Here is a 16342-nt window from a genome sequence, read left to right as displayed (position 1 = left end):
CAAGGTAAAGCCTAGTAGTTCGAGACCAGCCTGAGTAACACAGTGAGACCTCGTCTCTACAAAAAATAAGCAAAATTAACTGGGCGTGGTGGCACTTGACTGTAGTCCTAGCTACTTGGGAGGCTGAGTTGGGAGGATTGCTTGAGCCCTGAAGATCAAGGGTGCAGTGAGCTGAGACTGTGCCGTTGTACCCCAGCCTGGACAACAGAGGAATACTCTGTCTCAGAAAAGAAAAAAAAAAAGAAAGAAAAAAAAATTTTTTTTCAAAGGATATTTTCAAAATTTTCAAAAAGACAACTAAGATTATGTGATTACAATTTTGAAAATGTTTTAATATGTTTTTCAGGAACCACTTGGGATAAATGAACCTCCGCATTTGGTATGTTTAAAAATATTCTTGTAATTGTTACATTGTTTACTAAAAGCATTTATACCCTTTCTCTCAAATCTTTCTCTTTTCCGCAGATAACTTTTATGTGTCTCTCTGGCAGAGCAGATTACATTGCATTTGGTACCTATGAGCAGAAGAATTCACATCTTTGTCAGTGGTTGTATTAGACTGGGTTTGTCACACTTCCTTTTGTTTTCTCCTGACAGAGCTGTAGCTCTGACCACTTTAGGGTCATTTTGAACTTCTGGCACTCTCTTTCCCATCGTCCATTCTTTCTTCAGTGTCACATTCTTCATAGAATATTATATTTATCTCTGGAAGAACAAACTTACCATGGAGAAGTCACTGTCTTGGCATGCTTATTGTGTACATGTATTTCTAATACCTATAATCAAATATTTCCAAGCTAGTGAACTTGAAACCCTATACTCATTTCTACTGTATTAATGGTTTGAAGGGGACTTTGGAGCCCAACATTTGTTTATTTTCTATTGAGGGCTAGAAATTGTGCCTATTTAACACTTCTAATAAGTCCATAAGGTCGGTATTACTCCCATTTATAGATAATAAATCTGAGATTCAGAATTTAACTAAGTGCCATACACACAACTAGAAGTAGCAAAAGAGACATTTCTGGTATGGACCACACTTGACAAAACCACATGTTCAGGGTTTTACATCAAAGAAAGACATAATCATGATACGAGCAGTACAACTATAGAAGGAAGAGGGGGTGAGAGACATTCCTTCGTTTTATTTTAAATTACAAATTCAGAAAAATTGTTGTCAAAAACCAAATATAGTAATTACTTTTAAATATTTGGCATTTGCTGCCTTTACATAATGCTCAGTGTTTTTCTCTGAATGTGTATGTTTTTCATATTCATGTCAGTGTTTATTTCAGACCAGCTTAGTTTTACCATGTTTCCATTCACAATGCTTTCGGGTTTTATTATTTTCTGATTAGCTCAGGCCTATTGGGAACGTTTCCTTTCTGAATATAATTAAGTTGTTGTATTTAGAGACACTTCCTGCCAGATTTTTATTTTGAAATTTTGAAAACTCCCAACTGTGGATTTTTAAAGTATTTTTTCACATGAATCAAAATAACATGAGTAGATAGAAGAAAGAGAAGTTATTTCAAACTGCACATTTTTTGAGTTCTAAGTACAGATAAAAAGCCTCATTTTTTTTAAATCTCTGTTTCTCCTGCTCCTACCTCCTTGTTCTTTTTTTATGGACTTCCTTGTTTGGGGCAGATTGCTGGGAGGATTTTCTTGATAGTATTTCCAGTCTAACTTGAAGAGAGGAAGCAGCAGAAAACGCCCAGTGAAATCAGCTCCACTTCATTTTTCTGGGTATGGCTAAGTTATTGTGATATAACTTAATGCTTGTGAAATAAGCATTTCTGACAGGTATATGATAGCTGGATATTTGGTAACACATGAACAAAACATTCTTGGTTTACCCAGTATCAAACGTCTCGTTATTTTCTGTGGACCAAATTTTCAGACATTCTTCTTGTTTATACTTACTTAAACAAACAGATCCTGGCTGACACGCTGATTCCGTTCAATAACTAGAAAGTATTTTCTCTTCAACAGGCAGTAGTTACAACAGTCAGATTGGCAATACAGGTGCTGTGTTCAGATGGGGTACTAATTTTCCCTGAGGAATAAGGAGCAAGTTTCATTTCAGAGCCCAAGTCAGAGAGGGAATTTTTTTATGCTGGTGATTTTAAGGGGAACTTCAAGCAACCTAAGAGGGGAAAAGCCAGAAAATGTATGTGTATAGGGATTAATATACCTTATGAGTGTTATGGTGATTAAAAATATTGTTGCTGACTGTTCTGGAAACATTATGATGAGATACGGCTTATTTGAGATATTGATGGAACATCACCTTTTATTTTTTAATTTTATTTATTTTTTGTTTTGGGATTAGGAAAGTTTTATTTTGCTTTAATTTTTTGTCTTTATTTCTTCTGAAAAAAAAAAAAAAGCAGGATACACGTACAGAACGTGCAGGTTTGTTATATAGGTGTATGTGTGCCATGGGGGTTTGCTGGACCTGTTGACCAGTCCTCTAAGGTCCCTCCCCTCACCCGTCACTTCCCAGCAAGCCCTGGTGTGTGTTGTTCCCTTCTCTGTGCCCATATGTTCTCAATGTTCAACTCCCACTTATGAGTGAGAACATGCAGAGAACACCACCTTTTATTGAGAAGATTTTTTTTTCCTGAAGACTGAAGCTTGGTCACTATGTCTAATTAGCAACTCAAGAAGATATACAGGATCACTATAGAATTCTTCACCATTAGCAAGTGACATTTTTAAAATTTTTCCCCCAAACAAAAACCAAACAGAATATGTATTATCTGCATGTCGTCATCATCTTTCTTACAGCAAGTCCTGAATATCTGAAATCTAGCACTAGATTAAATCTTATAACAGTGAATTTAGTTTTCAGAGGAGGTTGTAGTTAGGCATCATTCTCTAGAAATTCTAACCAGTTCTCCCCTTTGACTCAGCCAAGTACATTTTGTTTCTAGAATCTTTTTAAAGTCCATTTCCAGATATAATTAAATGTTTGGATTTATTTAAATATTGAGCCCCTTTCCATTTTATGCATGATTCTCACCAAGAAAAGCAACTAGGTATTTTCTTATATTAAATAATTTAGCCTCACTGAATTTTAAAGTGATCACAGGATCTGTAATAATTGTTGCTACTGTTTTCACGTATGGGGGATTGGAAAATGACAGCTTTAGGCAAATACAGTAAGATTCATAAGCAGTAAAGAGAAAACACTTCTTTGTGGCACTTTAAACAGATCATTTTTATAGGAGTCAAATCACAGAAATACTTAGGAAGAATTATTTCAGTAAAGAAAGCCTTTATGATTAATAAGGGAAATGAAATCATTGTAGAATATATAACCAATATGAGAAATATATAACACTACAATATGAGAAAGATGTGATGTAATAGAGGAATGGAAACAAGACTTTTCCTTAATAATCAACATATTTCTATGAGGGAGGCTCAAAGGGCTAGAGAAAGTCTTATTTAGACAGGGAAGAAAGTTTCTCACAGAAATCATTTTAGTATCGGGGTAACTAAAATTACACTAAAAATAATGCTGATATTGTAGAATAAGTGAGCACAGCTTCTGTGTTTTGTCAGTAGTTCACTGCATTTTTAGTTTGTCATATTAAATTACCACATATTGTTAGTATATATTATAAATGAAAATTATGTAGCAAAAAGAATTTCTGTAAAATCTTCATAATATAGTGTAGATAATTTCTGCTCAAATGGTAGTTCTAAGAAAGAAATACAATAATACATGTGAAAAGCAAACCAGAGGGATACTTTTTTTCCTTTGCTTCCATTTCCAGTTGGGGAGCTGTTAGGGATTGAGCCATACCAACAAGGCACAGAAGGATGGGTGTAGTTTGGAAAAACACTCATCTCTTATTTGTCAATTTGCCTCAGTTTTAAGCAACCTGAGTTGTTTTGTATATTTGTTATCCATTGTTCTGTAAAGGAAGCCAACATGGTCATTTATCCAGCTAGTTTTTCCAAGGACTGAATTTCTCCAAGGCTCTGTCCTTAATTTCACCAACAGTAGAAACCACAAGTTAATTATTATAATCAGTAAGCTCAGAGTTGGTTTCTGTATGGACAATCTTCAGAACATTATTATGAGAATTGTTCTATTTTGAGGATGGATAAGGTGATCAAAATGGGGCACATTTTTGTAGAATTGGTCTAATTCTGGGTGAATCATATACCATATCTCATCTGGTAAACTCAGATAAGCATTTAACCCAGTTTTTAATGTTTGGACAAAGACTATTTTGACCCATCAAATCAAGAGATACTTTATAACATTATTTCTGCATGTGTATATGAATTTTAATTGATTTTTCTGGGTATGAAGACTGAGACAAAAAACTAGAGGTGGCTACTATATATACCATCTGAAATATGCTTCACTGGCAGTATCAGTAGTCCAGGATTTGATGTTTCATGGCTTTATTGTGAAAATGTTGAAGTATAAATCTTCAACTCAGCAGTATACAACTAATTAACAAACAGGGAATGTAGTTAGTGAACAAGACAACATGTCTCTCTTCTCATGTGGCTTTTATTTTTATTAAGATATTTCTATGCAGGAGAAATTTCTCTGCATTTTTTGGAGGTTAAAAGTGATTTGCATTTGAGCCTCACATTTTATACATCTTTAAGTTAAAAAACCTAAGTATGTCTTGGTTTGGACTTCATTTCTTTGCTATCCTCTATATCTGCTAGAAGGACTACAACAGAAACTTGCTGGATCATATCTCCTTAAGGCAAGAAGTCCCTTGATGTTTTAATGCTCCAAATACAGTGTGGTTTCACAGTAGGAAGTGGTGTTGTGCAAGCCACAGATGATATGGGGAAGTAGTTTTCTCACCTCCCTGATTTTGACTGATCTTTGATAACAGATTAAGTAAGGTCAGAGCAGAATGAGATAACCAAGAAACAATTCTTGTAAGAAAAGGCCTTTGGGAAGACGAGGGAGGTGAACATTAGCTGCTCAGAAAAGCCTTATCCTCGATGACAGCACGAGCAGATGGTTTGTTATGATGTTCTGTGCCCTAGTGCAGGCCTGTAAGTGCAGGGTGGACCTGTGGGCCATGTTGTTCCAAGTCTCCAGTGTATTATGAAATTTTTATGGGCTCTTTAATTTTTTTCATTCCTATTGTAGATTCCAAGGCTACTAGAGTTGCAGATTATTATATATCTGGTCTAAAGGGAATTATAGTTGAGATTTCATGGATTTTTCTCAACAAAATTGACTAAAGTAGAAATGTATATAACTGTAAGCTGCACATTTAAGGTATTCTTATCAGAAAACTGAAGCCTGTAAGCTGAAATACATGACACAGATATCTTTCTTTCTTTGCCATAAATCTTCCACTAATCCCATCATTATTATCTCCTCTGCCATCTGCTCCTGTGCCCTCCTGGGCACTCTTAGTGCTTGCTTATGGGCATGCACTCGTGCTCTTCTCTTCTTATATTAACTGTGGATCAGGAAGAGCTAGGGAGAAAAGCAGCATACCATGTAGCCTCATACTAATCTAAGCCTCTTTCATGTTTAGCACTAAATTGCTTCTTATTTTATACATCTCGTCTCAACATAGGGCATAATGATTGTTTGAGAGAATAAAGGACCACATATTAGTGGAGGAAGGACTCTGATGTACTCTTATAGGTAGAATTGTTTTCTAGGCCTCTCTTCCCACAATTTGGTGGAAGAGAGGCAAGAAAGTGGTAAACAAACAGTGCCATTCCATTCCTGAAAACATGTAAGAAAGCAAGTTTAAGGAGCATATCATTATCCCTAACATGAATTCATTGATAATAAAACATGAGTCTGATATTTTGCTGCATTTTATAAATTCATGAAATTAAAGGTTTTTATTTGCTTGTGATCATCTAAGACCATTTTTTTTTTCTATTTAACTGTTGTGGTGTTGTTCTTGTAGCTCAAAGCATTCAGCAAACCAGGGTTCCAAGGTGAATGTATAGATTTTACAGAAGAAACTTCTGATTTGACTTCACTCATGCCATGTTCTTTTAAAGTTCTTCGAGGCTGGTAAGTATGCTTACTTAGTGTTTTCTGCTGTTATTTAATAACTAATATTTTTAAATTTACAGAGATATATTTTTTGCATGCACAGTGAATCTTTAAAATTTATCTTCAACAGGCATTTTACCTGCTAACTGGTCTATATTAACTTCGCTTAATTTGTATTTTGAGCTGTGATGGAATACAGAAAAACAGAATGCTGATTAACCAACTTGGGGAACATTTTGATTTTTGTCTCTCACTGTGATCTTAGATTATTTCCTAAATATTTTGAATGTTTATATTGTATATTTACCGTCTCACATAGTAGAATGCCATAAAAATACCTGGTGTTTTTATTCAAGTAAGACATATTAATCCTAATTTTTTTAACCTTTTAACAAAGTATTCATCATCCCCATTTCACAGATGCAGAAACCAGGTTCAGAGGTAAGGTTTTCCAAGATCACATACCAAATTTCAGACCCATGATTCCTTTGGTCTTTTTTTTTCTCATCTCTGAATCTGATATTCTTCCAATGGCAACAATATACTGTATATTTTTCACATGTATATGAAACTACATGTGATTCCCACGGCTAAAATATATTCTACAAATTTTTTTATTGTGATAAAATATACGTAACATAAAATTTACCATTTTAACTATTTTTAACTGTACAGTTCATTGTCATCTCTATGTATCAAACATCTACCTAATAACCTATCAAAGTCTCTCTTTTCTTCTTTTAAAATATCCTAGGTGTGTCAGTTTTCCTCCTTTCTCCCTTGAATCATTAGAGACCTGGGCCTTCTATTTTTCACTTGAAAAATTTCAGTCTCTTAATTACCCCCTGCTTCAGTGTCATCTTATTTCTAGTGTTTACCCCAAACAAATCACAGTCCAATTATGTGTCCCAAAATGCAGTTTAATATTTTTACTAATGCTTTAATTCCCAGCCATTTTCTAGTACCAGTCCAATCAAGTTCAAGCTCTTTCTTTTCCTGACCTTACCATCAACTAGCCTCCTTTCCCTATCCATTTCCCATCCTATTCTCCTCTCTTCTAACATTTGCTTTCCTCCATACCCTCTGTACCAGGGGTCAGCAAACTTTAACTATAAAGAATCAAGATAGTGAATATTTTTGACTTTGTGGGTTCCACAGGCTCTGTCCCAGCTACTGTCAACACTGCTATTAGACGTAGCACAAAAGCAGCCATACACAATACACAAACCAATAGGCACAGCTGCGTTCCAATGAAACATTATTTATGGACATTGAAATTTTAATTGTATGTAACATTTACATGTCATGAAATAGTCTTCTTTTAAATTTTTAAGGCCTCTGAAAATGTGAAAACCAGTCTTAGCTTATAAGCTGTTTGAAAACAAGCAGTGGGGCAGATTTGGCCCACATGCTGTAGTTTGCTGATGCCTGTTTCATACCAAAGGTTCAGGTCTCTGGTAAATCTAGCCAGCAGGTGTCGTTTGTTTGGCCTATACACTAAGTTAAAAAATTGTATTAATATTTACATTTAGGATATTTTTCAGAAGAAGCTGTCTTCCACCTTCTCTTTAAAAATCAGATTTTGCGACTTGGAGAAAGCTTTTGCCTTTGTCAGTAATTAGCTGGTAGTGAGTAGATTGCATATGTGCTTTCCAGCATACCATAATCACCACCATTCCCAATTTTTTTCCACCTGGTACACTACTCATCTGCATTACCTGTGTGATCTCCTGCAGGTATATAAGTTTGTGACCCCTGATTAATAATAATTCAGATATATCCTTTAAGGTTCAGTCTACTCCATTATTTCTGTTTACCTTCTTGATTAACCCTAAATCAAGCAGTCCTTTCCTTCTCCTGTTTTCCTATAGCTGTTCTGCCTTGAGCCTCCTTGTTTTTGTTTTTGTTTATATACTTACCTCTGAAAAGGAAATGAGAGTTTTACATTAAAACACGTAAAGTAGGGCAGTATAAGTTAAATAGAGATCTGCAACTCTAAGAAGAAATACACACACACATACACACACACATACACACACACACACACACACACACACACCCCAAGGACCTGAAATAATTTTGTTACTATTATTTGGCTCTGCGTTCCTTCTCCACTAAGATAAAAGAAAATATTTTACAAGATTTAGGATCATTGTCTGTTAATGAGAAGCATTGAAGTTTTTCTGGAGGAAAATGTATTTTTCTTGACACTGAATTCTAGGACAAACTAGTCACACATGTCTCTTCATGTAGGAAATATACAACAGCAGGATAAAAGAATACAACTATGGCCATTGTGTAAGCACCTGGAATGTGTGAGAGACCTGGATTTGAGCCCAGTTCCACCATTTTCTAGCTATAGGACTTTAGGCAAAATGAGTCATCTCTCTGAACCTCAGCTTCCTCATGTGTAAAGAAGGGGTAATAATGGTACCTACCTCAAAGGTTTCTTACAAGGACTAAATAAAATAATGCACTAGCTTTATGCCTGGCACACTAGAAACCTTTGATAAGTGTTGATTATGAAATGCTTATTACAGTAGAAGACATGACAGTAAATTATAATGTCACACAGCATTTCTATGGTTATCCAAAGTTAAACTGGTCTAGCAAGAGTGCAGTTCTGGTGATCTTAAAATACAGGGCTAGAACTTAACCACACCAAAACTAAATTAGTAACAGCCATTTAATTTTTCCCTTGGGCTCCTTCTTTTCAAAAGGATACGTGTTTAGCAATCTTTTGATGAATACTGTATTGAAGATAACTCACTACTGAAGATTCTAAGGGGTTTTTTTCTTTTTAAAATTTTCCATTAGTTGTCAGATTTGTAGGTGACAGGTTTTATATACTCTTGTGTGATTTAAAAAAAAATCTGTCTTCTATACTCATCTAAACTGAATACAAACATTTTTAATTTTTTCCAAAAAGAATTTATAATCTGTTCAGGTACTTAATAATCACCCTAATCTAATCCCAGAGTGCTATACTTGAAGGCACTAAATAAAAAGAATGTCTTTAGCTTAAAGCGCACATCGTCTTATTTCAAATTTCATCTCTATCAATGAGTAGTTTGAGGAACCATGGGAAAATCACCTTACCTTTCTAATCATTACTTTTGCTGCCTATAAAAATGAGGATGTTCCTAACTCATAGAATTATTAAGGACACCATGAAATAGTATATGTAAAGTGCCTAGCCTAATGCCTGGCGCATCATAAGCAGTTGAGGAATGATAGTGGTAGCTGTTGTGTTTTTTGTTTTTTTTAAAGCTGGTGTGGTGGTGCTCTGCACCACTTTCTATGCCCTACCCCACCCCAGTCCCCACAGCATGATAATGGGCCTATACTGCCAAATGAATGCAATTTGATTGAATGTCTTACTGTTTGGCTTTTAGCTGGCTCCTCTATTACCAAGAAGACATGTTTGTTAATCACTGTGTGTTAGAAGAAGGCCTCTATGCTGACCTTACTTCCTGCGGTTGCCCAGCATCTAAAGTCAAATCTCTCAAGCCCATTGACTATGTAAGTACTTTGCAAAATGCATATTTGTAAGACTCTTTTTCTTGTCCAGTTTAATTACCATCAATGATAATGTGAAGTTGGAAGAAATGATACAAGGAGAAATATAAAAATCTGAAAAATATGAATAATTCATTTGTCAATTGTAAAACAAGTTCATTCATGAAATCCAACCAAAATATTTTTTAAAAAAGCAGAGGTGTAAAACTCAAGAACTAGAATAATGTAGGCCTCAACTTAACTCCCAGTTTGATACTTTAATCAATTTGAGTGACATTGGCAAAGTTACTTGGTTTTCCTATCTGTAAAAATAAAAATAAAAATATAATAACAATAGTACTTACAAGGCCATTGGGATATTAAATGAGATGATGCTTGTAAAGTGTACAGCATATGGTGAGTTCTCATTTAAATGTTAGCTATTAGTACCATGGTTGTTATTCTTATAGCTGCTTAAGTATAAAAATAACCTGACCACTTTATTATTCTACTAGGTAAGTCACATGACAGTTTGTCTGCTACTAAGGTTAACTATGTTACTTTAAGGCATGGGCCACCACAGATACTAAATTCAAACCTGTTTTTGGGAACCAGGGCCTTTCTGTCTGGTGTGTGTAGAATGATCTGGGTCACCTTGGAGGCCCATATTTATAGAGTAAGTAGGTTTTCCTTTTTACCACATTTATTTAGAATTTCAAATGTGAGATAAATGGGATCACAACTCCAGGACATCAATTCTGGGCCCCTAGTCAATAGGATCTGTGCAGAGGAGGTAGTGAGGATCTGGGATACTTTCAAGATATCTAGTTATGACAATTCCTTGGGGATATGTTTGGTCAAAGCTTCAGTTTTACACAGAGCTGATTAGAAACTCTACATAATAGTAGCAGTGACTCAAACCTTTCTGTCAGAGCTGATTCCAAGGATAATAGCCATACTCAGGATCTTTGATCTCAACCTAAGCAATGTAATCCTATTTCACAAGGCATTCCTGGATAGAGTATTCTTGGTATCAGACTAATTATAGAATCTTGGCTGAGAACAAGAATATAAATAGTGTTCTTGGTCTCTCTCAATGGCTCTGTAGACACCAACGTGGAAAGAATAAGTGGCTACTAATATTTCTTGTCTGTTGGAGGAAAACTGGTTTAAAAAAAAAAGAATGTGGTCTGGCAAGTCTCTGCAGTCTTTGATAATGCTGGAAAAGACATTGGAAGGTAGTCCATGTTTACTGGAAAGCAATTTTTTAAACAATTTTTAGTGGCCAAATCAGCAGACAGATAATTATTTGGTGTTAACTCTAAAAGCAAAGGATAGAGGTCTAAATTTGAAAGTACTATCCTGAAAGGTTTTTGTACAACTCTTAATTCAGTGAACTAAACCAACAAAATTTCTAGGGAGGGCATTTTAGAAGCAGGGTCAAAATTAGTGTTACTATTTTCCTTTGAAGGGTTATAATTCCTTTAGATTCATGAAGTGTAAAATGAAAAATTTGGGATGAAAATAAACAGAGATGTTTTCATGTAACTTGTCATGTGGAGTTGCATGTCCCTAGTTTTGGTCCTGTTTTTGGTCCTAATTTTTATCCAGGCAGCATAAGTGAAGGTGCCTATTGGGAAGGACTTGAAATCTATAGACTTTTCACTTCAAGAATTGGTTAAAGAGTATATTCAGTTTATGTAAGGGTAGCATGTTAGTTATCTTAATGCCATTCATAATATACTGAAAATATTTAAAACATCTTTCGCGAAGATGTGTTACAGCAGCAGGTTTGTGGGAGGAGCATGAGGGAGTTTGGATATCCTACAAAGATCTGCAAATTGACCATGAAGACACCTCAGCAGGGGTCCCAAACCCTAGTGGATCAGACCTAGGGAGATTGATATGTTAACCAGAAGGTCAATTTCGTATTTTGTAATAAGTGGATTCTAGTGACTGGAATGCTCGAAAATTCTGTCCTGGGCATTTTTTCCCCCTCTCTGGAAGAACAAGGGAAACTGAATTAGTCATCAGGAGGTTATTTGTTGAGCATAAGATTTGGGTAAAATAAGGTAGATATCTTGAGATTAGCCTGCAGGCTAATGTTCCTCCTAAAAGAGAGTCCTTTCACTCTCTAGGTCCCAGTTGCTCACACCCTCCAGATTCTGCCTCATTTCCCTGGACAGTGCTAGATACACTACCTATTCTGCTTCTCTGATTCATTCTGATTCTTTCTGTGATTCTCCCCACTATCTTCGTACTTAGGAATTGATATGCCTTTTTTCATAGATTTCCTAATACTGCTGCCTATGCCACAGTCCAGTGTAATTCTGGATTCATTCTAGGAAATGTTTGTGTGTAATTAAGTTGACATTATGTAAGTATGATGTAATCCTTTGCTTTTGCTTTTGTTAGTTAAAACTGCAGAATTCTAGGGATGTTGCCTGCAGTTGGTATTCCCAGACATGCGATGGCTTGGTGCTTAAGTGTCATAATGGTATAATATTGAGGAGTCTTAAGACTTCATCTTCATAGAAGATAAGTATATTTTGAAAATGACAGTTTGCTCCAGGCTAACTTCTGTTGGTACAGGTGAAGGTTACATTCTAGAGGGCCATTGACAGATATGGGCATCTGTCAAAGTGTTGCAGTCATTTTATAGTGAATGGAGCTAGGAGCGTAGTTCATAGTTCTGCTGCTAATGAATATGACCTAAGCAAATCTCTTAATTTATCTGTATCTCAGTTAATTCTTCTGTAAAGAAACTGTTAGAACAGATATTTTCAAATCATGGACAGCCTCCAGTTCTGTTGCAAATACGTATCCTGGTCATATTTCTAATTGGATGTGAAAAAGAATTTATCTGGCTTTAGGATTCACAAGGTCAGAAGGAATAATATCATGTATTAGCTTTCACAACAGTCTCCAGAATCATAGTGGTTTGAAGCAAATGTTCATTTCATTTTCATATTTTGTCTCAAAATGGCAAGACAGTTGCATGGCCTCCACTTTAGGCTTGTTAGTTGGCTTTAGATACACTTTTGATATATGCTTTGCATTGGGACCAGGCTAATGGGAGCACCTCCAATTGGGGACATGACTATTTTCATGACAGGGCAAAGAGGGAGCAAGGTCACAATCACAGAGTCACATTTGAAGCTTCTCTTCAGATTCACTTTGCCCATGCACACATCATTTTGTCCACTCACATTCTGTTTCCAAAAGCAAGTCATAAGACCAAGCCTGACATAAATGGGGCAGGGGAATAGACTCTCACCCGGGCAGGGATGAAGTTGACAAAGTATATTCAAACAATAATACAATCTACCAGAGATGTATAAACTCATAGAGGTGTTCTCTGCTACTAGATTTTGAAGACAATGAAAGGAGGTGAAATTTTAATAATTTATCTCTACCACTGTAGCAGAGCTAACTTCCTTTTAAAAACTTGAGATTAATTTTTAGTGACAGTCTGGAGGTGGTTTGGTGGCTGTCAAAGGGAGTATATGGTAGACAAGTAGAAAAGTCTGCCTCAGAATATGGTCCCTAGTTCTCTTTCAAAATTCATGTAGAATTCTAAAATCATCAGGTAATTTAATATAGGGAAATTTAATTTAATCATACTAAGACAGCTCTATGTAAGCATCTGGGAAAAATAATAACAAATTAAGTGGCCTAGAATTAGGAAAGTGAACTAAAACGCAGGGTTTTCATCAGGCTTTTCACAAAGATATAATTATATATCTGGGAAAATTACATGACTAATAATAGGCCTAAATATCTATCTCAAAACATGGTGAATGGGTTTCTATTGTCTTCTCTTTAAGTTTTTCAGTAGCCTTGGTTTGGTAATGGCTTGACTGCTTAACAGTGATTACAGGAAGACCTTTTAAGATGAAAAAGAGTGAATATCATGCCTAAGGAAGTTTAAGTGTTTTGTAGGGGGCTGGAACCAAAGCCTTCTATATTTAGGAGTAATCATAGTGGGTGGAAAAGGACAATAAAATGATTTAAAAAAAGGCCTAAGATGATACTTGGGGCATTGGTGTAGAGTTCCATGAATGAAAAACACATCTGATTAGTAATTTTGTAGAAGAAAGTTTAAAGGTATTCTATTTTGCTTTGATCAAAGAAAAATATTTAAGGTGGCTGAATTCTTTCTCCCATCTCAGCCTCCGAAGTAGCTGGGACTACAGGTGTGCACCACTATGTCTGGCTAGTTTTTGTGGTTTTTTTGGTTGAGATGGGGTTTCACCGTGTTGCCCAGGCTGGTCTCAAACTCCTGGGCTCAAGGGATACACCTGCCTCAGCCTCCCAAAGTGCTGGGATTACAGGTGCAAACCACTGCACCATCCAGCTGAATTCTTTATATAAATATCACAAATGCTGCACAATAACACCATTGCTGAAGATGCATTTTATATTTACTAAATCTAAAATATTGAACACCTGCTCTTTATTAAATACTGTGCTAAGTACTGAATATGAATTAAAAAAGAATTAGATGGCATAACAAACTCATCAAATCTAAATGTTTTCTTACTCTTGGCCTCTCAAGTGTAGATGTTTCTCAGATACCTATTCTTGGCCTTTCCTCTCCTGTACTTAGAAATTTTCATTATCATAACATCAGCTCTTGCCTCCATCAATGTAGATGATTCGCAGATATCTAGAGTAAGCAGTACTCAGTTATTCCCTGAGCTTCATTCCCAGATTGCACATGGGTCTTCAGCATGTTTTGCCAGCATCCCATTTTCCTTCATAGACTTTTTCTTCTTTTCTGCCCTGTTTCTGTTGAAAGCAATCATCATTACTCCCCTCCCCCACTTTTTTTAGATGGAGTCTGGCTCTGTCACCTAGGCTGGAGTGCAATGGCACAATCTTGGCTCACTGCAACCTCCGCCTCCCAAATTCAAGGAATTCTCATGCCTCAGCCTCCCAAGTAGCTGGGATTACGGGCACGTGCCACCACTCCCAGCTAATTTTTGTATTTTTAGTAGAGACGGGGTTTCACCATGTTGGCCAGGCTGTTCTCAAACTCCTGACCTCAAAGGATCTGCCCACCTCGGCCTCCCAAAGTGCTGGGATTACAGGTGTGAGCCATCACACCCAGCCCCATGATATGTCTTAAGCTTCTCCTCTTATCTCCTTTCCATTGCCATGACTAAGTTTAGAGCCTCATTCTGTCTTTCTAAAACTGTTGTGATGGGTACATAACTAATTTTCTTCCTTTGGCCTCTTTCTTTTTCAGTTCTTCTTATTTGCAGCATTGAGCATGTAACCTTCCCATAAAGCCCAGACCCTGACATCAGGTCCTACTTTTCCAATATTATTGCTCACTCGTTTTCACGTATCCTGTTTACAAGCTTTCCCTCTTCCCTCCCAATACCTTCCTTAAACATTCTCTATTTTGTGTTTTTATGTGGAAACATAGAATGAAGTTTTTCTTTCCCCTCTCTAAATCCTTTGAGATCTAATTTAAAGGACCTCAATTCTAGGAAGGTTTCAATGATCCTCATTTCTTAAAGTGACTTTTGTCTGCCCTAAATATTCTTTCTCTGCATCTCAAGATGCTTTTCACTTTCTCCTTTTCATCACACTTACTGAAACTGTAAAGCCATTGAGGGGATGATTTATATTTATTGTAGCTTTGAATTCTATCACCCTTATGTCCCGTCTACTTAGCACAATGCTATAAAAATATCAAGAGTTCATTATGTAATAAGCCGACTAAATAAACTTATTCATTCATGCCTAAAAATATATAGGCAGTAGTTGTATAAAGTTCATTCTCCTACTTCAGCGCTCATTCCATAAGAGGGGTTGTACTTTGGACTTACTATAGGTGTCTTACTCATTTACAATACAATAATAGCTTTAGAAGTTGGGGGATGGTGGGGAACCTGAGTTAAAAAAAACAGTCATTTCCAGCTGCTAGCTATTGATGAAATGCTTTAAAGTCAGACTGGGTATTAAAAGAATAATAGCATATACAGACAGGAGCAAGATACATGAGAACCTGTTGATTGATCTAAGATGGAGTTAACTGAGACTTTCAGACTATTGTATAAAACATTTAAGCACTGGACCAGGAGTGTGTGGGGTAACCTGCTTTATTATATTTCCATGGGAGCAGTAGTTAGCTGGTTGCTTCTCTAATTTCTCCACTGGGGCCTCGGAATGGAAGTTTGGCTGCCTTTGAAGTAATAATCGAGCCCTGGCAGCTCCAAAGAGGGAAAACCAAAGAAACATTATAACAAGAGGCTGCAGAAAAACTTCAGATGAAATTAAGACTGTGATGACATAAATGATCTTAAGAGGTAGAATAAGAATTGGCAAGACAATGATTCATTCTGTGAAAGGATACTGAATAAAAGGCACAGCTACAAATAGAGGGAGACTATAAATCCAGCCTCAGAATGAAAGGAAGGAATGGGTTTATAAAGTGTAGAAGACAAAAATTAATTCAAGATGAATTAAAGACTTAAATGTTAGACCTAAAACCATAAAAACCCTAGAAGAAAACCTAGGCAATATCATTCAGGACATAGGCATGGGCAAGGACTTCATGTCTAAAACACCAAAAGTAATGGCAACAAAAGCCAAAACTGACAAATGGGATCTAATTAAACTAAAGAGCTTCTGCACAGCAAAAGAAACTACCATCAGAGTGAACAGGCAACCTACAGAATGGGAGAAAATTTTTGCAATCTACCCATCTGAAAAAGGGATAATATCCAAAATCTACAAAGAACTTAAACAAATTACAGGAAAAAATCAAACAACCCCATCAAAAAGTGGGCGAAGGATATGAACAGACACTTC

The 16342-nt window shown here is 36.1% G+C and overlaps 1 protein-coding gene across 1 annotated transcript in view; it reads left to right on the top strand.

The window, feature by feature from the left end:
- CRYBG3 (crystallin beta-gamma domain containing 3) overlaps positions 1-16342 on the top strand; it is a 138739-nt gene that overhangs the window by 97753 nt on the left and 24644 nt on the right. Inside the window, exons 15-17 of the mRNA XM_032150341.3 lie at positions 347-379; positions 5928-6037; positions 9415-9541. Coding sequence (XP_032006232.1) covers positions 347-379; positions 5928-6037; positions 9415-9541 — 270 coding nt within the window. The remainder of the gene's footprint in view (positions 1-346; positions 380-5927; positions 6038-9414; positions 9542-16342) is intronic.

The sequence above is a fragment of the Hylobates moloch genome, unplaced genomic scaffold, assembly GCF_009828535.3.
Source record: "Hylobates moloch isolate HMO894 unplaced genomic scaffold, HMol_V3 SCAFFOLD_4, whole genome shotgun sequence".
NCBI classification, from domain to species: domain Eukaryota; kingdom Metazoa; phylum Chordata; class Mammalia; order Primates; family Hylobatidae; genus Hylobates; species Hylobates moloch.
The sequence above is the reverse complement of the archived record's forward strand: the minus strand, read 5'-3'. Positions and strand labels throughout refer to the sequence as shown.